This window comes from Sus scrofa, chromosome 14, assembly GCF_000003025.6.
Source record: "Sus scrofa isolate TJ Tabasco breed Duroc chromosome 14, Sscrofa11.1, whole genome shotgun sequence".
Taxonomy (NCBI): domain Eukaryota; kingdom Metazoa; phylum Chordata; class Mammalia; order Artiodactyla; family Suidae; genus Sus; species Sus scrofa.
In genome coordinates this window covers 7562614-7587849 of record NC_010456.5, presented here as the reverse complement: position 1 = coordinate 7587849, position 25236 = coordinate 7562614, and the positions used below count along the sequence as shown (strand labels likewise).

General features: G+C 43.6%; 1 protein-coding gene across 1 annotated transcript in view; it reads left to right on the top strand.

Moving 5' to 3' along the window:
• ENTPD4 (ectonucleoside triphosphate diphosphohydrolase 4) overlaps positions 1-22240 on the top strand; it is a 38855-nt gene extending 16615 nt beyond the window's left edge. Inside the window, 11 exon segments of the mRNA XM_021072268.1 lie at positions 267-417; positions 940-1043; positions 5493-5552; positions 5799-5929; positions 7531-7697; positions 11676-11810; positions 11812-11998; positions 14171-14256; positions 16164-16238; positions 16240-16323; positions 17698-22240. Of these exon segments, the coding sequence (XP_020927927.1) occupies positions 267-417; positions 940-1043; positions 5493-5552; positions 5799-5929; positions 7531-7697; positions 11676-11810; positions 11812-11998; positions 14171-14256; positions 16164-16238; positions 16240-16323; positions 17698-17926 (1409 nt within the window). The 3' untranslated portion in view covers positions 17927-22240.

Genomic DNA, 25236 nt, shown 5'->3' with positions numbered 1-25236 from the left:
GATGGTAATTGGGATTGTTTCTTTAATTTCTCTTTCTGACAGTTTGTTGTTAGTGTATAGAAATGGAACAGATATCTATATATTAATTTTGCATTCTGCAGCTTTACTGAATTCATTGATGAGCTCTAGGGTTTTCTATTTATAGTATCTGTTAGGATTTTCTATTTATGGTATCATGTCATCTGCAAACAGTGATGGTTTTATGAAGAAACATAACTTATTAGCTAAAGTATCTACTTGTTAACATAAGTGTCTTTTTTCTGTAGGCATTTCAGAATTTGCTACCTCTCCAGAGAAAGTCAGTGATTACATTTCTCCACTCTTGAACTTTGCTGCAGAGCATGTACCACGGGCAAAGCACAAAGAAACCCCTCTCTACATTCTCTGTACAGCTGGAATGAGAATCCTCCCCGAAAGGTGATCTTCCCCCCAGGGCAGGCCAGGCCAGTGGTGGTGGTGGTGATGGTGGTGGTGGGTTTTTCCTTCCTCATCCCTCGTCTGTCCCGCCTTGTCTTCCTCTCCCGTCATCATCACCATCATCAAAAGGAAGACATTAAAAATTCTTGCTTCAAATCTGGAATAGTAGCAGAATTATTCCCTTAGCCAGCACTCACCAAATGTCTTCTAATGTATTTATTTATGATTATAAATAGTAAACTATAAAGTCATTTTCTAAAAACTGATTTTCTGTTTTATTAGTCTAAGGATACATTGCAATTGTAGCTTTACATCTAGAAATCATATAATTTATATACCTTCCAAAAATTCCTTCCCCAAATAAACGATCTTTTCAATGAACTGTTTTGGTTTTAAAACTTACTTTTTTTCATATGGGATATATCAGAGCCATATGTTTTGTTTTTTTTTTTCTTTCTTTTTAAAACAGAAAAATTCAGGATATAATATTTTGATACTGTAAATTTTTGGATTGCTTTACAGCCAGCAGAAAGCCATTCTGGAAGACCTTCTGACCGACATCCCTGTGCACTTTGACTTTCTGTTTTCTGACTCTCATGCAGAAGTAATTTCAGGGAAACAAGAAGGTTAGTATATGGGTCTTCAACTTGAAATTTGGGAAGCTGTTCCTTTAAGTCCTCCCAACCTTCCTTGTGTACCCTTTATTAAATTACTCTTAACATGCTAAAATTTGGGAAACCATAACCTTCAAATAATTTTTAAATGGCAAAATTTAGTTTCTTACATGACTGGTCTTTATTTTCCAAGCATTAAGCTATTAAAAAAATAACTTAGTTTATCTTCACTACACTTAGAAACATATTTTGGACTCATTTTGATAGAAAAGGTTTGTGTTCCTTGCCCAAGTTATTCAGTTTTGTGAAATTATGATGATTACTGAGCTGTTGGAGCCTTCTACTGATTTACTTGCTAGAAAGGGAAAATTATTCTTGACTTTGATACACTGAGAAAATGTTCTGTTTTCAAAGAAATTACTTGAGAATGAAATGGCACATCAATGAAATTATTTCTAGCTTGCTAGAAAAGCATTTATTTCAAAATCATTTATCATTTCTCCAAATACCTCTTCTGTGAAAGACACAGTAGAGAATTCAGAATTGGGTGAAATTCACATACTTCCATCAAGCTGTTTACAGACAAGTGAGGTCCACAGTTAACTGCTTATATAAGGTTGAGTTTTAGACGCCAGAAGGAAGATAAGGAGAATGTATCATGGGAATTTGAAAGGGGAAGATTTTTTTTTTTTCCCTAGCTAAGGGCATCATGGAGAAAGTGACATTTGAATTGAGGGATTATTATAAATGCAGCATGCCAAAGCGTGGTAAGACTAGAGCTCAGAGAGAGAGATAAGAAGCTCCTTCTAGGCAGGAGAAATGATTTACATCATCACAATTGAGAAAAGCTGCACTATGGACAGAGGAATAAAAATGATTTAATTTGATGGGATTATTATGGCCCTTTAAAAGGTTATGGTAATATTGAAATTTGGAAGGTCTTAGTGATGTCAACATCTTGATGGCTTGAGTGGTCCCTTTATTCTCTCTCCTTTGATTTACAACTAATCAGACATCCATAACCAAAAAAGTGCCTCTGCACAACGCATCAGGACACCCAAGAGATCAGTTCCTCTGTGCCCACAAATGTGAGTGGACTGGACCTCAGAGGAGGCCGCAAAGCCAGGTGAGGGGCAGCAGAGGCAGCCACGTCAGGGGTGATGTGACCCAGCATGACTTCTCTGGCAGAGGAGGTGGAGGGTGAAAGTGGTGAATGGGAGTAGGGAGTTTACCTGGCCACGAGTACTGCAGTACTTCAGAGAGGGACCCATTGCCCTCTCTGAAGAGAGACGACAGTGACTGGGGTCAGGGAAAGGAAAGAGAAGAAGGCAAAGAGAACTGAAGGAACCAGTTTCTTGCTGTCTGCCCTAGGATTCTGAAAAGAGGACTGTCCGTGGACCTCTGGGACACTCCCCCCCCCACACAAAGCTCCCCTTCTGGGTAATGGCACACCTAAAGCCCCAGGTGCTAAGCACACATCTCTTTCTAACTCTGTTGCCATTCTTTTTTTTTTTCTCCACCTTCACTGGCTCTTTTTATGTTCCTGTTCTCAAACTTAGTGATGAATCAGCTCTGGTAAGAGAAACCAGAAACTTTTGCTGCAGCACCACCTTGTAGAACATAAAACAAAGGCTTCTAATTACCAGTGCGTTGAATTGTTAGAATGAAAATAAGCAAAGCTTTACTTAAGTCATTCACTGCTTCAGATGCAATAACAGAGGCACTTTTCATCAAACACTGTGAAAAACCAAAGTAATGTATCACAAAAAGAAAAAAAAAATTATTTTCCAGCAACCGAACTTTAAGGCATGGAATATTGCAATCTAACTGATCATAAATTCAAAATAACTGTTAGGAAGAAATTTGGCAAGCTCCAAGAAAACTCATAAAAGTGGTACAGTGACCTCAGGAATAAAATGAACAAATGGAAGGAATAATTTACTAAGGAGATTGAAATTCTTAAAAACACAGAAATTCTGGAGTTGAAGAACTCAGTAAATACAATGAAGAATGCATTAGAAAACATTGAAAGTCGAGCAGGTCAAATGGAAGAGAGAATAAGTGAGCTCCAAGTGTAGGAATGTAGAAATGTTTCAGGTGGAAGAGGAAAGAGAACTAAGATTTTTAAAAAGTGAAGAAACCCCATGAGAACTAGCAGGCTTCAGTAGAAAAGCCAGTGTAAGATTAACAGGTATCCCAGAAGAAGAAGAGAAGAAAGGAGCAGAGCACATTCCGAGAAGTAACAGCTAAGAACTTCCCAAGCCTGGGGAAGGAACTGGAAGCTAGTGGAACACTTTATTGTTTCAGCACAAAAAAGACCTTCTCTAAGACGCATTATATTAAAACGGTCAAAAGTCAGCAAGAAAAAATTTTAAAGGCAGCCAGGGGAAAAAAAGACAATAATCTACAAACGAACCCCCATTAGGCTATCACCAGATTTCTCTGGAGAAACTCTATATACAAGCTAGGAATGGAATGACATATCAAAGTATTGAAAGATAAAAATTGTCAACCAAGAATGCTCTTATCAGTAAAGGTATATTTCAGATATGAAGGAGAAGTAAAGGCTTTTCCAGGTGAACAAAAGCTGAGAAAGACTACACAACTAGACTACAAACCATGTTAAAAGGAGAGATCTTCAAACTGAAGTGAAGAGATGCAGGTACACAAAACTCTGATTAAAGTGTTAAATAGGCGTTCCCTTCGTGGCTCAGCAGAAACAAATCTGACTGGTATCCATGAGGATGCAGGTTCAATCCCTGGCCTTGCTCAGTGGATTAAGGATCCATCGTTGCTGTGAGCTGTGGTGTAGGTCGCAGATGTGGCTCGGATCTGGAATTGCTGTGGCTGTGGTGTAGGCCGGCAGCTATAGCTCCAATTCAACACTTAGCCTGGAACCTCCATATGCCATGGGTGCGGCCCTAAAGAGACCCCAAAAAAAGTGTTAAATAGAAAATTCACTCTTTTTAAAAATAGTGTATTAAACAATTATAGCGTAAAAGTTAAAAGGAAAGAGCTTTAGGAGTTCCTGCTGTGGTGCAACGGGATCTGTAGCATCTTGGGAGCACTGGGACACAAACAAACAGTAAAACGTTGGTTACCAGAGGAGGGGGTACAGGAGATAAAATTGATTGTGGTTAATGGTACAAACTTATAACAAGTAGTAAATAAATAAGCCATGGAGAGCTAATGCATGGTATAGTGACTATTGACAATAATACTGTTCTATAATGATGAAATGTCATACTGATATTGATTGCTGTATGTATTACAGTCTATAAATGTATCAAAGTGACACACTGTATTCCTTAAATTTGCACAATGTTAAATGTCAGATTTACTCCGTTCAAAAAAAAAGTTGGACAGGTCTTAAATTGTCTGTGGAGTTTGGCCTTTGTTGTCTAGATCAGTCCAGTAGAGAATAGAGTAGATTGGAGTGGGAGAGTCAGGGCAGGAAGATTAATTAGATCTCTGTACCAGCTTAGATCAAGGTGGTGGTGAAAATGGATAAAGATGGGGGAGTGCCTGTTGTGGCTCAGTGGGTTAAGGACTCAACATTGTCTCTATGAGGATCTGGGTCCAATCCCTGGCCTCATTCGGTAGATGAAGGATCTCTGGCATTGCTGTGGCTGCAGCTCCAATTCAGCCCCTAGCCCAGGAACTTCCATATGCTGTGGGTTCGGCCATAAAAAGAAAAAAGATTGTGTGTAGGAAATATTGTAAAAAGAGAATCAAGGACTTCCCTGTTAGCTCAGTGGGTTAAGAATCCCGCATTGTCACTGCTGTGGCTCAGGTCACTACTGTGGTGCAGGTTTGATCCCTGGCCTGGGAACATCTACATGCTGTGGATGTGGCCAAATAAATAAGTAGAGAATCATACTTGGGAACTGAGAGTGCAGGATAAAGGAATGGGGGAGTCGAGAGTTCATATGTTTTTAAAACTTTGTGCTTGGTAGATTTATTTTCATAAAAAGTAAAAGCTCCAGTATTTCAAAACGACCTATAAATTTCAAAGGAGCACCTAGGGAATTATATTTTCAACCTTAACAAATGATATGAAACTACAAAATTAAAAGTTGAGAGTTCACGGAGTTCACATTGTGGCTCAGCAGTAATGAGTCCAACTAGTATCCATGAGGATGCGGGTTCAATTCCTGGCCTCGGTCAGTGGATTAAAGGATCTGGCGTTGCTGTGGCTGTAGTGTAGGTCAGTGGCAACAGCTCCGATTCAACGCCTAGCCTGGGAACTTCCATATGCCATGAGTGTGGCCCTTTAGGAAAAAAGGGATGAAAAAAAGTTGCAAGTTCTTGGAAAACCAGTCAGAAAATATAAAATACATCAGTAGAAATGTATTTCCAATGATGTTTTCATAGGTTGTCAAAGAATGAAATAATTGCACAAAATGCATTGATCCGAGTTACATAAAATATTTTAAAACTTTATTCTTCTTATGTCTCTAGGTGTGTATGCTTGGATTGGCATTAATTTTGTCCTTGGACGATTTGAGCATATTGAAGATGGTAAGCATCATGTTTCCAACGAACATGTCTACCCGGAAATGACGGCTCTTTCGAATTAATGCACAGGACAAAAAGGGAGCCTGTGACACAGCCACGTGGGAGGAGCTGCTGTCTCACACAGTTATTTGAGCTTAGCTGGGTTTGCCTAGAAATGCTTGAACCTACCACGAAAGCAAGATGACTCTTCATAAGATCCCACTTCTCCGCCTTTGTTCTGTTCCGACAGATGTGTCTTATCTTTTCCAGATGATGAGGCAGTTGTAGAAGTTAACATCCCTGGTAGTGAAAGCAGCGAAGCCATCCTCCGGAAAAGAACAGCCGGTATTCTCGACATGGGAGGCGTGTCGACCCAGATAGCATACGAAGTCCCCAAAACTGTAAGCTTTGCCTCCTCACAGCAGGTTATTATCTGTACAAATTTCCTTCTGTTTGATTTGGTTTTCATTTAACATGTCTCCATCCATTTTTGTTTTGTTTTCTGAGTCTGAACACATCTTTACTGTGCTTGCTGAGGTACCGCCTTCTCAACCCAGGAGAAAGGAGACAGGAGGAAACCAAGGCAAACCTCCACTAAGCCGTTTGTGTTTGTTCATTGAAGTCAGCTGGTTTGTTTTCTGAACTTACCTAGAATTGCTCTCGATTATATACATCAAGCCACACTTGGGTTTTGGTTTCTATTTCCAGTCACTTCTTTTCTCAACAGCTAGTGTAAAACTTAATATAATAGCATCAGACTTCTTAAGTTATAATGGGGGGAAAATGCTTTTTTATGTGCGGCTCACGTGACTTTTGACTTTTCTGGAAAGTATAGAGGTTTGTATCCACTGCTTCCACATGTATGAACTCATGGTTTACCCTGTCATTGTGCAACCCCTTCGGTGCTATAGTTTCCCAGTGGGCTGGGCGGCCTTGTATAGGGGTGTCCAGATGCATTCCTGAATTGCTTCTGCTTTATTACTCTTTCCATTCAGTGGTAGATCAATACCAAACCCTGGTTTCCCACACTATCCTCTAGCGGATTGAGTGGTTAGGAAAGAGTGGAGGGGAGGGGGACAGACATGGGCTGTGTCATCACCCTGTCCTCACTAGTGGGACCTTACACAAGTTGCTTAACTTCAGCTCTCTCCAGGTCTCCTCAGCTGTAAAGATGAATGCAAGTGCATTCATCTTTATTATACGGTTATTATTATAAGGTTAAATAAGGCAGTGAATAGAGCGTATCTAATGCACTGCCAGACACCTCATGTCACCTGGGTAAATGTTATTGATGTACTGATTAAGCTCTTTAGAGAAATGCTTTGCAAATTCAGGCATTAGAATTTGTGTTTCCTACATCCCATCCTGACTTGCCTCTAAGAAACTGTTACACTCTTTGTAAAAGGTCATGTTTTTCCCCTCGAGATAAAGTAAAACATATATATAAAAGCAAGTTTGGAAAAAAATACTGAAAAATCAGGAATAAAACTTTCCCATGAATGTATACATTTTTTAAAATTATTGTTAGCAGTTTGGCTTATTTCTTTTCATTCTTTTTTTCCTATGTATAGTTTTTTTTTAATGTGATTGTTAAAATCTTACTGTTTTTGTGATTCTGTGTCTTTTGTTTAACAACACATAAGCATGTTCCTCCATAAACTGTTACCATAATTAACAACCCCCACCCCAAGTGTCCTAGGATTATTTTCAAAGCATTGGATTCCATAAGTAGATTTACTCCATCAGAGGATATGAAACTATATTGCTAACTTTCCTTTTCAAAGAGTTGTATCAGTATCACAGATGCACAGCCCATCTGAAATTTCTTAAGTCAGGATTGTTGTATTAAATTAGGAGGGATGCTTAGAAGGACCCTTGGGAAGTGCAGAAGCGGAAATTTTGCCCCTCTTAGATGAGAATCTTCTTAGATCCTTCTTTTTAACAGGAGGTAGTTGTTTTTGAATTGCTTAACATACTAAAGTTGATATCCTTACGTGTGCAGGAAGAAGTAGCTAAGAACCTGTTGGCTGAATTTAACTTGGGATGTGATGTTCACCAAACTGAGCACGTGTACCGCGTCTATGTGGCCACGTTTCTTGGGTTTGGTGGCAATGCCGCTCGACAGAGATACGAAGACAGACTGTTTGCCAGCACAGTTCAAAAGAACAGGTAAAGCACTTCCACTGCTCAGCTATCACTTTGAAACCTGGGTTTTTTCCTCATAGAAAACATATCCAGACAAAGCAGGGAGACCTCAGTCAGCAGGAGCACATCGCACCATTAGCTGTTTATGTCCCCTGCCTGCTGAGGCGGGAGAAGAAATGAAAATACACCAGGGTCCTGCCTTCGGACCCCACCCACCAGGCTCCAAAGAAGGATCTCTCTCTCTCTCTCTCTCTCTCTCTCTCTCTCTCTCTCTCTCTCTCTCTCTCTCTCTCTCTCAGACCCACAGCTCCCTGATGGATTCAAAGTTTCACTGTCAGGATATTGAAGTGCTTTTGAGCCCCAGGTGATGCTATTCCAGAGAAACTTGGCACCTAGGCCACTCAGGTGACCTGGAGGCCCACAGTAAGTGATGGTAGCTTTGAGTTATATGGGATGTCCTGGCGATGTTATGAGGAACCAGCCCAAGCAGTTATTTAGTGGATAAGACCATAGTGGAGGCAGTTAATCAAGAGAAAGAAATGATCTAGAAGTCAGAGTTAGTGGGTTTTTTTAAAAATTTTTTATTTTTAACTTTATGGCTGTACCCAAGGCATATGAAAGTTCATGAGCCAGGGACTGAATTCCAGCAGCAGCTATGACCTACGCCACAACTGTGGCAACACTGGATCCTTTAACCCACTGCACAGGGCGGGGATCATACCCAAAAACCTCTGCAGAGACCCAAGCTGCTGCAGTCAGATTCTTGACCCACTGCGCCATGGTGGGAACTCCCAAAGTAGTGGTTTTTAACATTGTTAGCAGTGAGACTTTTAAAAATGAATTTATGAAGAACTCTGGTACAGAAAATATATAAAAAGACTTTATCAGTTTAATTTTATAACTTTTAAGTATATAGCAATTATTTATTTGAGATTAGTACATAAGAACAAAGCCTTTTGCATGAATAAAAAGATCTGAAGTCTGGGACTATATAAAATATATCATTAATTACTATAGTTTGTTTTGTTTTGATTAAATAATTTGAGGGGAAAATCCTGACAGAGATAAATGATAGTATATTTCCTTGATCAATTTAATCTTTTTTGTTGAAGCATAGTTGATATACTTCAACAGTCTATTTCAGGTGTACAGTATACTGATTCACAATTTTTAAAGGTTTTATTCCATTTATATTTATTATAAAATATTGGCTAAAATTTAATCTTAATACACCTGTGGAGGCCTGGACCTTAAGAAAGGCCAAGTCAGGGAGTTCCTGTCGTGGTGCAGTGGTTAACCAATCCGACTAGGAACCATGAGGTTGCGGATTCGATCCCTGCCCTTGCTCAGTGGGTTAAGAATCTGCCGTTGCCGTGAGCTGTGGTGTAGGTTGCAGATGCGGCTCGGATCCTGCGTTGCTGTGGCTGTGGTGTAGGTTGCAGACGCGGCTCGGATCCCGTGTTGCTGTGGCTCTGGCGTAGGCCGGCGGCTATAGCTCCGATTCGACCCCTAGCCTGGGAACCTCCATGTGCCCAGGGAGCGGCCCTAGAAAAGGCAAAAAGACAAAAAAAAAAAGAAAGGCCAAGTCAGAGCCATTCAGTACCTCATTCTCCAAAAACTCACATATGTGAATAGGAAAAGTATTAAAAAATTATTATTTGTCTGCTCCAAACATTAACTGAATAGTGCTAAATTAAGAGATATTAACTAGGAGTTCCCATCGTGGCTCAGCAGAAACGAATCTGACTAGTATTCATGAGGACGCAGGTTCGATCCCTGGCCTCGCTCAGCAAATTAAGGATCTGGTGTTGCCATGAGCTGTGGTGTAGGTTGCAGACGCAGCTCGGATCTGGTGTTAACTGTGGCTGTGACGTAAGCCCTAGCCTGGGAACTTCCATATGCCACAAGTACTGCTCTAAAAAGACAAAAGAGAGAGAGAGAGATTAACTAGTCCCAGTTTCTTTTTAAAAATGGTATGTTAGGAGTTACCTGGTAACTCAGCAGGTTAAGGCTCTGATGTCATCAGGAACTTTCACATGCCACAGGCATGGCCAAGAAAAATGATATATAGCACACTTTGATATAATTATTTTTAATAGTAGTCTTAACATAGAAATATTTTATAAGTGACATTTGAATTAGAATTTTAGAGAAAATATCTTCTGCTACTTTAGTTTTTACTAATTGATTTAAATGTTAAGGAGCTTGTATAATGGACAATGCAATGGTACTTCTTAATATAGATATAGAACAACTAAAAACTGTGTGTTAAAGAATTATTTGACTCATTTTGGGCCTTTATAATAATTATAAATGTTAATCATCACCTTTTACTTGTGTTGTGAATTGAGCCTTGAAATGCATTATTTTTATTACTTAAACATATCATTATTTATGTTATTTATTACAATAACATAATTTTTCTTTTATTTTTATTACAATTTTATTTATTACAATAACATTATTTTTATTACTTAAACATTTTTAATTAATGGCAAAGACCTTTATTTACTTATTTATTTTATCTCTTTTAATTTATTTTTTTTTTTGCTTTTTAGGGCTGTACCTGCGGCATATAGAAATTACCAGGCTAGGGGTCAAATCAAAGCTGTAGCTGCCGGCCTACATCACAGCCACAGCAACACCAGATCCTTAAACCCACTGAGCGAGGCAAGGAATCCACCTCACTCGCATCCTCATGGATCCTAGTCGGATTCGTTAACCACTGAGCCACAAAGGGAACTCCTACAGACCTTAATTTCTTAATTCAAGTACATTTTGAGTTGCCCTGATCTTAGTAGTAAACAAGTTGTCATTTGAGTTGCAGGTAGAAACTTCACTTAATTTCAGTGCCTGAATGTTGAATCCAGGCACTCTCCTAATAGTTAAAAGCCTTTTAAACTGTATGATTTCCTGTTATCAAACACTAATATAATTTCAGCTGTTGCAAGCTCTTTTCTGTTTCTCAGTTGCTTAATGGTGAGTACACATAGTAGGATGACAGTTCTGGACATTTCCTTGTGAAATAGTAAGCTTCAGTAAACACAGTTAAGATTTCTGCAGGAATTCTCAGAGCCTGTAGTGCCGTAGAAACTGTTATCTGCTACAGTTGGAATCAATAGTTGGTTAACTTTTAAAAACCAATTAAAACATTTTGTGAATGATAAAAATAGAATCAACCTCAAGCAATTTTTTAATAAAAATTTTTTTTGGCATATTGGCGACTTACAATGCTGTGTTAGTTTCAGGTGTACAGCAAAGTGAATCAGCCATACAAAGCATTTTGTTTTAAGTTATGTGTTCGGTTGCCAGTTTTTTGCCCTGGACTAACTAAAGTCTTTTCTGAGGCTACATCTGTCGTGTCTCAGGCAGGCGCCACACCCACTCATCCTGATGTCATTTTGGCTTTCTTTAAAGAATATCTTGGCCTTAAAGACATCTGTGAAGCAATTTAATACCAATTCCATCTAGATTTTTGTTAATTTTCCCAACATTTTGTATCTTAAAATTTGACAGCATTTTTCTAGCAATTTGCCTTTATCATGTTTTTCTAAGGCATCTAACCTAGCTTTCACAGGACCTGTGACTTCTTTTCACAGTCACATTTCATTTATATGTAATTAAAATCACAGGCACTAGTGGCAAAAACCGGGCTAGAAACAACACAGTGGGTGGGCATTCAAATGCAGTGAGCAGGAGACTGGGAGGAGCTTACCAACTGTGGACCTTCAGTGACGGTGGGCTCCAGGCTGTGTCACAGAGCACAGAAAGCATCAGGTACTCTGACCAGGTTTCACTGGGCCCTGTTCAGGTGCCTGCTCTCCGCAGGTGTGTATCATGAATCTCCAGGCAGGAGCTCCAGTCTATGTTTGTCTAACTTAATTTTTCCAGAACCCTTTTATGTTCCATAGGGCAGAGTTTGAGAAACACTGACTTGCAACCCCTTTCTTCTTCACACAGTTTTCTGTTGGTCTCATGATGAAGTTTCCCTTTGTCCTCTAGGCTCCTGGGGAAACAGACAGGGCTGACCCCTGATGCTCCATACCTGGACCCCTGCCTGCCCCTGGACATTAAAGATGAAATCCAGCAGAACGGGCAGACGCTATACCTGCGGGGCACGGGGGACTTCGACCTGTGCGGGAACCATCCAGCCTTTCATGAACAAAACAAATGAGACACAGACCTCCCTCAATGGGGTCTACCAGCCCCCGATTCACTTCCAGAACAGTGAATTCTACGGCTTTTCCGAATTCTACTACTGCACTGAGGACGTGCTACGGATGGGGGGCGACTACAATGCTGCTGCGTTTACTAGAGCCGCCAAGGTAACCGCCAGGGAAGCCAGCTTCCCTGCGTGCCCTTGAGATGTGGTGTAGACAGCAGCAGGGGAGGAGCAGGGCAGGGTGGAGGGGGGAAGGCTGTGGTGCAGCCCCTTGGGAACCTTTCCCTTGGTTGGGCATGAAAATAGTCACAACAGAAGCAGAAAGTCCCCTGTGAGCCGACTTCTGCTCCCACCCCGTGGCCTGCGCTGCGGGCCATCAGCGGCTCCCGGTCTTTTACACGTAATGGTGTGATTGTGATCTGACGGTTCCTCTCAGGCTCCTCCCCTTGGCTGCCGGGCTCCTCAGCCCTTGTTCCCTACCTTCCTGACACTTTCCTGGGTTCTAAGCCTTGGTGGTCTCATTCTCCCCTGCTTGGCCCTCTGACCTTCGGGTTCTTGGATGGTCTTATCCATGTTCATGGTTTGCTGCTGCCTCTCGGGAGGCGGCTCCACACCTGACCCCCGCCCAGTGCCTGCTGGGTTTCACAGCTCCAGACAAACCCAGTTTCGTCCCCATTCTGTTCTGTGTTGTCTGGTCATGGCATTCCTAACCATCTAGTCCCCCAAACCCAGGAGTTACTTCTCCCTGCCACTCATCCTCCCTCGCTGAACTCCCCATCATGCAAGTCATCAGGCACCTTATTCTTTGTCATAAATACTTCCCAGACCCCTGCCCTCCTTCCTTTCTGTCCTTCCCTCACTGTCCTAGTCCTGCTTTGTCCGTCACCTATCCATTGCAGGAGCCTCCCAGTGGTCCTCCGGCATCTGGTCTCCTTCCATCATTCTTCCTCCTCTCTACTCCCAAGTGTTCTGTCTAAACCCACGTGCAGCCACCTGCTCTCCTGTTTAAAGTCTCCAGCAGCTTCCTCTTGCTTCCAGATGAATTTCAAATAGCCTAGTGTGTCATCCCCTCCCTGTAGCCTCATCTCCCCACCTAGCCCTGTTCAGTCCGGTCCTGTCAGGTGCCTATTCATTCCCCTCCCGTCTGTGCTCCCTCTCATCCTGTCTTCATTCATGGTGTTTCCTCTGCCTGACATGCCCGTTGTCCTCACCCTCTCACCCAGGCTGAGTGCTGTTCTCTGTGTTCCCTTTTGCAGGTTTCACCGCCTCTCTGAGCCTCAGTCCTTGAAACAGAGGTTAGAGTAGTAGCCATGTCAAAGAGTTGTTGTAAGCATTACATTTGGAAAAGGCACCAACACAGTGTTCAGTAAATGTTAGCTCTTAAAATAAACATTACAAATAGGAGTTCCCACTGTGGCACAGTGGGTTAAGAATCCAACCGTAGCCACTCAGGTCACTATGAAGGACAGATTCGAACTGTGGTCCAGTGGCACAGTGGGTTAAAGATTATGGCATTGCCGCAGCCATGGTGTGGGTATCAGCTGCAGCTCAGATTCATTCCCTGGCCCAGGAACTTCCATATGCCATGGATGCAGCCATTTAAAAAAAAAAATCAGGAGTTCCTGTCATGGCTCAGCGGTTAACGAACCCAACCATGAAGGCACAGGTTCCATCCCTGGCCTCACTCAGTGGGTTAAGGATCTGGTGTTGCCATGAGCTGTGGTATAGGTTGCAGACATGGCTCAGATCCCATGTTGCTGTGGCTGTGGCGTAGGCTGGCAGCTACAGCTCCACTTCTGCCCCTAGCCTGGGAACCTCCGTATGCCGCGGGAGTGGCCCTAGAAAAGGCAAAAAGACAAAAAAAAAAAAAAAATCATTACAAACAACTTCAGGAAAATGTAGCACCTCTTTCCCTTCTTTTAAAGATGAAGCCTTTTGTTATCATCTTTGTGTTCCCAGAACCTTGCACCGTGTAGCCACGACACAGGTATTCAGTCTCAACTAGCCGAAGTATCACTTCACCTTCTAAAAGTTTGTGCTGTCCCATGCAGTCAGAGAGGGAGAAACTCAGCAGATTTGAAGAGGTTGGTTGTGGGCAGTGAAATTCTCTTTAATGATAACTTTAGCCAAATTTTAAAAGAACAAGTATTGTCTTTGCTCATCAGTAAGTATTCAAGGAGTGTTTGTGTGTCTCGTCCTCATGGGACAGACATAAACTAAGCTCATGTTTTGAATTGGAAGGATGTGTTTGTTATGAATATGGTAAACACTTGAAAATGAAAAAAATTTAGTCAACCTTTGCTAATGATTTATTTGGGGGTGAAATTTCTTTCAGGATTATTGTGCAACAAAGTGGTCAATCTTGCGGGAACGCTTTGACCGAGGGCTGTACGCCTCTCACGCCGACCTCCACAGGCTCAAGTAAGTCACGGAGCCCAGGGTGTGTGTTAATTCAAAAATGCTAAGGCCTGGAGTTCCTATTGTGCAAGGGAAACTAATCTGACTAGTATCCATGAGGATGCAGGTTCAACCCTGGCCTTGCTCAGGTGGGGAGGAGATCTGGAGTTGGCATGAGCTTCAGTGTAGGTTGCAGGCGTGGCTCAGATCCCTCATCGCCGTGGCTGTGGCCGCTGCAGCTCTGTAGGCCGGCAGCTGCAGCTCTCATTGGACCCCTAGCCTGGGAACTCCATATGTCAAGGGTATGGCCCTAAAAAGCAAAAAAAAAAAAAAAAAAGTGCATTTGAGTTCCTACTATGGTACAGTGGGTTAGTGATCTGGTTTGTCTCTCTGGAGGTGGCAGGTCAATACTCAGCCTCGAAAGTTTCTTCAGGTAGAGGAAATTAAAAAAAAAAAGAAGAAGAAACCACACATTCAGTCTTGACCACACCCTGGTCCCAACCTACCTTTCTATCCTGGTCAGTCCCTACTCCTCCTCTGTCCTGGCTCCTTTCAGATGGGTGGGAAGTACTCGTGCCAGACATGTCTTAACAGTTTGGGGCTCAGAAGGAGAGTTTTGCTCTTGCTTCTGCTGGAATTCTCTTACCTGTTGAGGCCCTGCCCAGACGTCACAGTCCAGTCAGAGGCTGTCTCTTCCAAGTCATCCTCTGTCCACTCAGCCAGACTCAGTCCCTCGCTGTATCTCCAGAGCACTCACTCCGTCTCTCTACTAGTAGCGTTTTTCATGTTCTGCTTTATTTCATAGTTATCTCTTGCTCTGCAAAAATCCTCTTTCATTGTAAGTCATCAAGCACATTAGCTGTCTTATTATTTATTCTGATATCTTACCGCTTAGCCCAATGCTTTGCAAAAGAAAGCCTCTGATAGTTTTTTGTTGTTGTTTTTTTTTTGGATTTTTTTTTTTTTTTTTTTTTTTTTTTTTTTTTTGTCTTTGTGTCTTTTAGGGTTGCACCTGTGGCATATGGAGATTCCCAGGCTAGGGGTTGAACTGGAGCCACAGCTGCTGGCCTACGCCACAGCCACAGCCACACCAACACCAGATCCAAGCCACATCTGCTACTTACATAAAGCTCACAGCAATGCTGGATCCTTAACCCAGTGAGCAAGGCCAGGGATGGAACCCACATCCTCATGGATACTAGTTGGGTTTGTTAACCACTGAGCCGCAACAGGAACTTCTCTCTGATAAATATTTAGAGTCATAAACTATTAGAGCTGAAACGGACCGTCCTACCTTCTCATTTTGTAATTTGAAAACTGAGGTCCAGAGAAGTTGGAACTTGCTCAGTATTTTTGTGTGTGTGTGTCTTTTTGCCCTTTCTAGGGTCGCTCCCATGGCACATGGAGGTTCCCAGGCTAGGGGTCTAATAGGAGCTGTAGCCACCAGCCTACGCCACAGCCACAGCAACGCCAGATCTGTGCCACATCTGTGGCCTACACCACAGCTCACGGCAACTCCAGATCCTTAATCCACTGAGCAAAGCCAGGGATCAAACCCGCAACCTCATGGTTCCTAGTTGGATTCCTTAACCACTGCGCCACAACGGGAACTTCCTTGCTCAGTATTTATTCAATACTGGATTGAGTAAATAACAAAAGGCCTAGAGGGGAAATAATCTCTTATGGCCACACATTAAATCACACTGAGACCAAGTTTCATGCGCAAGTTGATGTTGACAGATGAATGAATGGTGCGGGACAAGATATGTAAACCAAGCGAACCAGCTCGAGGTGCATATGGTCAGTTTGGCCCTTAGAGTACGGGCCTCATGAAGCCTGTGCAGCCACATAGGTCACAGAGGGTGAGGCGGCTCTGCTCATGTGTGTTTAGACCAGTGACTCAGTCCTCCTCATGTTTGGGCTGTTTGTAGGTATCAGTGCTTCAAATCCGCCTGGATGTTTGAGGTGTTCCACAGGGGCTTCTCGTTTCCTGTCAACTACAGAAGTTGAAGACGCCTTGCAAGTTTACGACAAGGAGGTTCAGTGGACGCTCGGAGCAATCCTCTATAGGACCCGCTTCTTACCCTTAAGGTATGACCGGGAGTTTGGTAAGGAGAGCCTAATAGAAGATGCTTCTCTGCATCTGAGGTGTCATGGCAGTGGTGTGTGTGGGTGTTCAAGGCATTGTAGTGCCAGCCGGCCGTGGGCAGAGCAGGAGAGTCAGGGAGCTCTGACTTGGTCTCCCCTACAAGAGCCTCCTCCCTTCCCAACTCAGACAACCCAACTGAAAAATGGGCAGAAGACCTAAACAGACATTTTCTCCAATGAAGACATATGGATGGCCAATAGACACATGAAAAAATGCTCAACATCACTAATTATTAGATGGAAATTAAAAATTACAATGAGATACCACCTCACACGGGTCAGAATTTCCATCATTAGTAAGTCTACGTATAACAAATACTGGAGAGGGTGTGGAGAAAGGGAACCCTCCTGCACTGTTGGTGGGAATGTAAATTGGTACAACCACTATGGAAAACAGCATGGAGGTTCCTCAGAAAACTCAATGTAGAACTACCATATGACCCAGCAGTCCTATTCCTGGGCCTATATCCAGACAAAACTTTCATTGAAAAAGATGCAAAGTCTTGTTTTTAATGCATAATATAAATACATAGGTTATAGAGGAAACCATTGTATTGCAATACATTTATCAAAATATTGCAGAAGACAAACTTGAGTTACAGTAATATGTCCTCTCTGTACTTTGTAATTTCAATGCAGTGATGCCTGTTGATGATCCTTTGAGGCATCTGCAAAGCACCACAGTGTGATGTGAAGGATCCATGAGTTTCACTAGGAAACACAGTCACAAGTCCCGTTGCTGCTATGACAGGTTTTCGTCTGCATTCACATTCAGTGGAAATACTGCTTTACAGCCAGAGATGGGTAAAGTGAGGATGGGCCTTTGCCTCCGGTCAGGGTCACAGACCTGGCTGTCAGTTGACGCCCACATAAGAAGCGTGGCTCACTGATAAATAAGGTTTTTTCCCCCTTCTTTTAATTAAGCATCTTCCAGCAGTACGTTTAGCTGGGTTAACTGCCAAAAATGTGAGTAGTGGGTGTAACTGATCACAAACGTGGTTTGATTCCACACTGGCTTCTGTGTGTTAGTGAAACCCTCCCAATTCTTCTAAATTTCTCCGAAATTTATAATTTGTTACCCAAATTATAACGGTGGTAACAGCTACAGATTTATGAATACACTTGGAGGTGTTATCTTGTTCATACTTGCAACTGCCCTCCACTGGGCCACGTCATTCTGCTCTTCACAGATGGGGACCCTGAGGTTACGGTGTCTGCAGAGCTGAGTCCCTGACCAGGCTCCCCCTGCCCATATCCCCTTACACTGCCTTTCCTGCCTGACTTACTTCTTCGGTCTGTTTTCCTCCCTGCGGGCAGAGACATCCAGCAGGAGACATTTCGGGCCAGCCACGCGCACTGGCGGGGCTTCTCCTTTGTGTACAATCACTACCTGTTCTCGGGCTGCTTCCTGGTGGTCCTGCTCGCCATCCTGCTCTACCTGCTGCGGCTGCGGCGCATCCACAGGCGGACCCCGCGAGGTGGCTCGGCCGCCACCCTCTGGCTGGAGGAAGGCCTTCCGTCCCAGAAGATCGCTGGCACCGTGTGAGCCACAGTCAGAGCCTCCAGAGACTCTAAAGGAAAAGCCATTTTTGCCTCAGGGTTTCTCCTCCTCAGTCTCATTTTTTTTTTTCTTCCCTTTCCCTTTTGTTCCTTGAAACAAAACCAAAACCCACTGTTCGTAAACCCTGCTGTTGTAGAAGTGTTGCGTTTGGCCGTTCTGTGTACAGCTTTAAATTGAGGAGTAGGGAAGGGAAAAATCACTTTGTTTTTGCTGCATAGGATAGTAGCTGCCAAAAATTACTAAGATTTTTGGTTTTTCTTTGAGATAGATTTGATTTTAAACAGATGCACTTTGAGGTCGGAGGGAAATGGCAAGGCGTTTCTGTCAGTAGAAACCGAGGTGGGACCGAGGGCTGGTGCTTTCACAGAACCAAAAAAATGCAGTGACTAAAATGATCCTTCTCTCTAGTTGTCTGTCTTGAAAGCTCTGACCTAGAGATGGTGATAGTTTAATTTATTGTTCAGAGCTATTGCTGTGTGTTTTCTTTGCTGGTTTAAAAAACCAAAAACTGTTTATATCCACAATAGAGAGGAAAAGGTATCAGGAAATAAGTTTTTAAAATTGATGGTAGAGACCTGAAAAATGTGAAATAATGACCAGAGTGCCATGGAGGGGGCGTGTGAGAGAAATGCGTGTGTGTTTGTGAGAGTGTGTGAGTGTGTGTGTGTGTGTGAGAGAGAGAGAGAGAAAGTGTAACAGAGAGAGAGAGAATGTGTGTGTGTGAAAATTGCTGATGGGAGAGAGTGAGGGAATGTAGTGCTCTCACTTTTAAAAGCACACACTTCAGAATTTCATGTTTCATTTTATTTCAAAAAATCAATCCCCATCGCTGTTACCTTTTCCTGACCTCAGGTAGTTACTTTCTTCATCCCATCTCTCAGCGGCCTTAGAACGCTGTGTTTTGAGTGAGTTGGAAAATTCATAGTTTCCCTGGTTTTGGTGTTATTAGAACTAGTACTGCCACCTGCCAACAGGCACGTTCGTAATTCTTAGTGGTTCTTTTGTGCTTGTTTAACTGTGGTCCAGTTTCTTCCATCTCCAAGTTGGTATCCACCCCTGCCCCCCGCCTTGTTAATCAGAGATGGTCTCAGCAGTTACATTCAGAGATCCCACTTAGTCTGACTATGGCTATTGAGGCAATGTTGACAGGACCACTGTAAATCCAGACTAAGAGAAGAATTACAAGAAATCAGCTCACACTTCGAAGAAAACAAATTGAACATTTTAAACAAAAACCTAAAAAGGACAACTGGGGTGGCATATGTGAGATTGGTTGTTTTTCACCTATTTAGTTTAGAAGCTGTGTGTGTGTGCATGTGCGTACGCACACACACATTGTGTGTGTCCGCAGGCTATTTCTTAATAACTCCAGAACCAGATAAATTCGTCTAGTTGGTAGCAAATGTATATTTTGAGAACCATCAGCTACTTAAAAAAAATCACTGTTGAGAAAAAGAATTCAGATTCTGAAGTCCTCATTTAATTTAGGAGGGAAAAATGAATTTTTATCTTGTCCATTAATTACTTAAAAATATGGCATACTGTATATTGATAGAAGATTACAAATTTGTGAAAGAAAAGCAGATCCTCTTATTCTGCTCTTTAAAATGAATATTCTAACAGTGGAAAAATGGTTGGTAGAAAGTTTGCCTCTCAAACATAAAACGGTTGGAGGAGCCGTATGGTGTTGTAGCACCTGCCATGTAGAAAGACTCTTGTGTTCAGAGAGGGTAGAGATGGGTAGCTCTCGAAAAATCCAGCTTCTGAAATGCTGGTCTCCAGCTGTTTAAATCCTTGGTTCCTGGTAAACACTGTTCCTTATCAAGATGGAGCCACCCACGAGCTGTGTCCTGGGTACCCAGAGGTAGAGGGAGCTGGCGTGCTTCTCCTTGAGTGCTTACGGGGGTTCGCCCTGTGGGCCGTGGGTGGCATTAGTGGTGAAGAGGAAGTAAGTTTACATGTTAGCTTTTCTGCCGCCAACCACTTGGAATAGTAAAGCCCTAACCTGCAGGATGGAAATTTTCCAGTGCCTAGAGTATGGGATTTTGCCTTTCAAATCAAGGCAAGGATAAGCTAGCACAGGTACAGATTTTAATGGGGCCTAATTAAGATTTCCTCCCAGAAGTAGCCACTTTTAAAATGAAGGATGCTAATCTGGTCCAGCTCTGTACCATTCGGGAAGTGGAATAGAGACCACACAGGAGAATCCAAGCCTGAGCATCATCTGCAAGGACCTACCTCATTCTCCAAAAGAAGTTCCAGATGAGGTTTCCAGGGCCCAGTGGCCTTGGACTTTGCACAGTTAGGTGCCACGTCCCCCTGCCAAAGAACTCCGGAGCAGGCTTGACAACTGTTACCCACAGGGGAAATCGAAAAGACCCTTGAGCTGAGAAAGGTGTTCCCATTTTTAAAGGGTCATTAAAGAAAAAAAATGAGGAATATGCAACAGAGACTACATGGGGCCTGTAGAGCCTCAAGTGTTTAAGAGACGTTTGCTACGCTGCACAAATGGTCCCATTCAAAAATGGATACACAGGTGTTCCCGTTGTGGCTCAGCAAGTCAAGAACCCGACATAGCATCTCTCAGGATGTAGATTCGATCCCTAGCCTTGCTCAGGTTAAGGATCCAGTGTTGCCGTGAGCTGAGGCGTAGGTTGCAAATGCAGCTCAGATCTGGCATGGCTGTGGCTGTGGCGTAGGCCAGCGGCTATAGCTTTGATTTGCCCCCTAGCCTGGAAACCTCCATGTGCCACAGGTGTGGGCACACAGCAGCACCTCCTCCTATAGGAAGACGGCTGCCACCCATGAACACAGAAGGAGGCAAGAGAAGTGGTCAGTCTTCAGTCTCAAAATGCTTGTTTATGCACCCAAATTTCACTTCTTTTATCCTCTAGCTTTTTTTTTTTTAGGACCGCTTCCTGCGGCATATGGAGGTTCCCAGGCTAGGGGTCCAAACGGAGCTGTAGCCGCCAGCCTACGCCAGAGCCACAGCAACACAGGATCCGAGCTGCATTTGCGACCTACACCATAGCTAATGGTAACGCCGGATCCTTAACCCACTGAGCAAGGCCAGGGATCAAACCTGCAACCTCATGGTTCCCAGTCAGATTCGTTAACCACTGCGCCACGACGGGAACTCCTCCTCTAGCTTCTTTTCCAGAGAGATTTAATAGCAAACCAGGTAACATACTCCTCAGCCCCCGCTCCAGTTTGAAATGTGCTATTCTGGAGGGCTCGCTGTCTGCAGTCTCAGGAGGCCTGGTGGTTTTTCATCGCCCTGCACCGCAGGGGGAGAAGACAGCCAGGACTTTCTCTCCAGGTGCGGGCTAGGATAGCCGGCATGCAGGTGGGGAACTGACCTCAGGAAGCCAAGAATTAACATCAGGTAAGGGCTGGCCAAGAAGATGCTACACTCTGAACACTTAGTGATAGGACTCAAGAGAGATTGGACTGGTGGGAACTTGCTAAAAGCCCCGCAAAGAAAAAACAGTCCATGCTAAGTCTTGGTGAACAGACTCTACAGTGAACGCTTCTGTTGCACCGTCATACCATGTGCTGCTCCTTTGTAAACCTCCAGAGGCTGTTCTCAAAGGTTTTACAGTCTGTTTAAGGACACCACCTTAAAGGTACAAAGAGACTGAGTTGTACCAGTGGGTTTCACACATTTTCACCCTAAAACTGCTGGCTTTCTCCATCACTCCCAACCTCAGTGAACTGAGAGTCGCTGAGGCTCGGCCTGGCCACCCTGGGGGCTGGAAGTCCTCATGCTTGCCACCCATTGTCACACTTGCAAGCCCAGGTAGGCCAGCTCTAGATTACCTGCTGTTGAAATTTGAAACTCACTCCTAGTTAGGATACTTTTCCTTCTAAGAAGCATGCAACACTTAGCCAGAAACGCAAAAAGGCATATGTATTTCCCAAGCTTTTAAAAAAATCAGCTTTAGAATTTTGTGTGGTAATGTGCAGTGCAGCAAACCTACCTACAAGTAAATTATTGAGTTATTTATTTCTATTTCAGGGTTTTGTTTTTTTATGACTTTTATTGATTTTCCCTTTCAGTAATGAATGATGTGACCAACCAAGGAGAATTTTTTGTTCTGTTACTAAGAGTATATTTTACAATTAGGAATTATGCAAACGGAGGGGTCATCTTTAAATGTTTTTTATGTTTGTAAGTGGTGTTTTCCATTCAAAGAATAATTATCTTTGGGGGATTATTGTGGTGTCATATCACTTCCAATATTTTCCGTACTCCACACAGATGGGTGTTGAGAATCAATAAAGTGAAAGTTCCTCTGATGGCTCATGGACCCTGGTGTGTGCGTGCCTGCGCAGGTATATGCTCTCCTATGATCTAAAGAGATTTTTCTTAGATGTTTGAATCTTGTTAGAATGCTTGGTTGAACTTGAATGTAAATCAGTAGAACAAATTGTCCGAGTCTGGCCACGTGCGCTTGCTGTATTTGACGTGTGTGTTGTGAAGCTCTGCTGTGTGGGTGGTGGAGGGAGGGGTCCGACGTCCAGCGGGGAGACCAAGTGCTTCGCAGGGAGAAAGACAGACCAAGGTGTAACAGCAAGCCAAATTTACCAACAGTAAAAGCCATTCCAAGACTATTGTATATAAAGTTATCGTCTCAAGGGACCTTTTAAACTGTGTGTGTGTGTACACACACACACACACACACACACAAGAAAAAGAAGTCATTCATCTTTATGTATTTTGTCTTAAAGTCAGGGCTGACCTTATATGGCACCACTGTGCAGTTAGATCTAAGCTTAGTCATGGGCTTATTTCTAGAGAAACATGAATCCCATCACCAGTGTTGCTAACACCTCTTAGCAGCCCCCCTCTTTTCAGCTGTCTGAGAATATATAAATAGAGGTTTTCCTGCAGGAGGAAGGGCCTGAGCCAGAACCTGAAAATAGATGATAGAGACGGATGGAAAGGGCAGGGGACCAGCTGTCAAAAATAAAAGCAAAGCTGGTTCTGGGCAGGCAGAACGAACTGGGAGAGTGCGAGAGTGTGGAGGGCAGTGAGCACAGGAGGGGGTGCCCTCGCCACCGCCACCGCCACCGCTGCAGAAGGGAAGGAATGATAATGTGCAAAGAGAACCTGCTTAAACACGAGGCAATGCAATAAATACAGGCCTCTGTGCCTGAGGGTAAATACATTAAACTACATCAAACATCTAAAAACGTCTACATTTTATTCCTCTTGACAGAAGAGAAGTAAATGACTCTGCAAGGGCTGCCTCTGTTGACAGATCTGCAAGGCAGCAGTTCTGGCTTTTTGTTTGTTTTTCATCTGTTTCCTTTTGCCCCCTGAGTCTGGAATGTGCAAGTGGAATTTTTTTTTTTTTTTTTAGATCCTGAAATGCTTATAGTTTGCAAAGAGGAGTTTGCAGCGCTCTCACTGGCCTGGAAAAGGTCAGCAAAGACAGAGGAACGCCCTCTCTCAGAGCCCCGAGGGCAGATGGGGGATTTGCCTGGAGCTGAGCGTCCCTCTGGAGGCAACACTACACCCAGAAAGGTGCCCCCATCCCCACCTTGTCTGGGAGCCTGATGGCCTCAGCCTGTGATCTGCTGCTCTTAGCAGAGCCGATTGATCTGTCGCATTTTCTTTGCCCTTAGCAAGCTTAGCCCCCATCCTGCTTTCTGTTAACGTCCATTAAGTTGAGGACTGAGAGACCCGCGGCCCTTGGCCCTCCGTCTCCGCCCATCACTTTTGATCCTGTGTGGCAGGTGGATTGTATCTGGGCTCCAGACTTCACGGCCGCTTAAATGTTTCTGTCAACAGCCCGTTGTGTGCTAGAGACCCAAACCAGAAGGCGCAGGGCGGCCATGAGATTTCCGCCCGGAGAAAACGACTGAACGCTCCTCAGGGAACATGGTGGTGGTGGGCCCCAGACCAGCCACAGAAACTCAACTCCGGGAGGGAAAAGGAGACTCTCCTTCCTGAAAAAAAGAAAAGAGGGCAATGTTGGTCTGTGGCCAGGTCACTGGAGGGCAGAGACGCCTGCCTAATTCCCACATGGGACATACACTGCCTTAGTTCTGGGAAGTCCCCAGGCTGGCCCTTCCTGCTGTTCTCCCAGGTTTATAATTTTGATACAATCTTTTACCCTTTTTTGTCTTCATGATAATCAGAGTTTGGGAAGGATTAATCATCCTCTTCTTGGAGTTCTCATCATGACGCAGTAGTTAACGAATCCAACTAGGAGCCATGAGGTTTTGGGTTCGATCCCTGGCCTTGCTCAGTGGGTTTAGGATCCAACGTTGCCGTGAGCTGTGGTGTAGGTTGCAGATGTGACTTGGATCCCACATTGCTGTGGCTGTGGTATAGGCTGGCGGCTACAGCTCCAGTTAGACCCCTAACCTGGGAACCTCCAAATGCCGTGAGTGCGGCCCTAAAAAAACAAAACAAAAAAAAAAAAAAAAAAAATTATCCTCTTCTTGCCTGTGATTATGTTACCAAAAGTGGGTCTGGCTGCTCGTGGCTCTAAAGCCAATAAGGTGGCAAGTTTGCTTTATTTTGGAGACCAGCTACCGGGGAGGGCGGGTGGGGGGGGGAAGGACTCCTGTCCCACGGCCAACTCCCCCCACTGACCATCAGTGGGCAAGGCATTTTAAAGGGGAGTTTCAGGGGTGTACAGGGGGAGGGAGGGGGTCTACATGCAGAAACAGTGCCGTCAGCTCTGACAGGCAGCTTGAAACTGGTCATGTGGTGGTGCGACCAGCATCATCTTGATTGTTGTAGGTCTAGTTTGCCTTCAGTTCCAGGGTCATTTTGTTCCCATTTCCCTGAGGCCAGTTCTTGGAGTTGTGGCAGCTACGTCATGGCCATAGTCTGGTCCTTGTGTAGTTGATTTCTTCCACGTGGTGGGCGTTTCACCATCTATAAGAGCTTGTGGGATATGGCTCTGGATATTATCTAGAGCCCTTGAGGAGAAACAAAAGCTCCTAGACTTTGCTTAATGACTAAGCTATTACTATTTGGTCTCATTTGACTGTTTTCCTTTGCTTCTGCATTTTCTCACCTCTCTGATTAAACTTTGACTTAAGTTTTTCTAAGACAGAAGGCTGGCAGAGGACAAGGAGGAGAAGGACCATGGGCCCTGCTCTGTTTTAAGTACACATGACTTAAACCCCAGGAACCAGACTCAGCACTTTCTCTAAGAGGCCATCTTCTCCACTTTGCACAAGCCTGATGTATGACCTAGATTTTGGATTCAAAAAGCTTGAGACACTTAAACGTTTAATGGTCCCTACCTAGCCTTGTAAAGTTTTTTATTCAG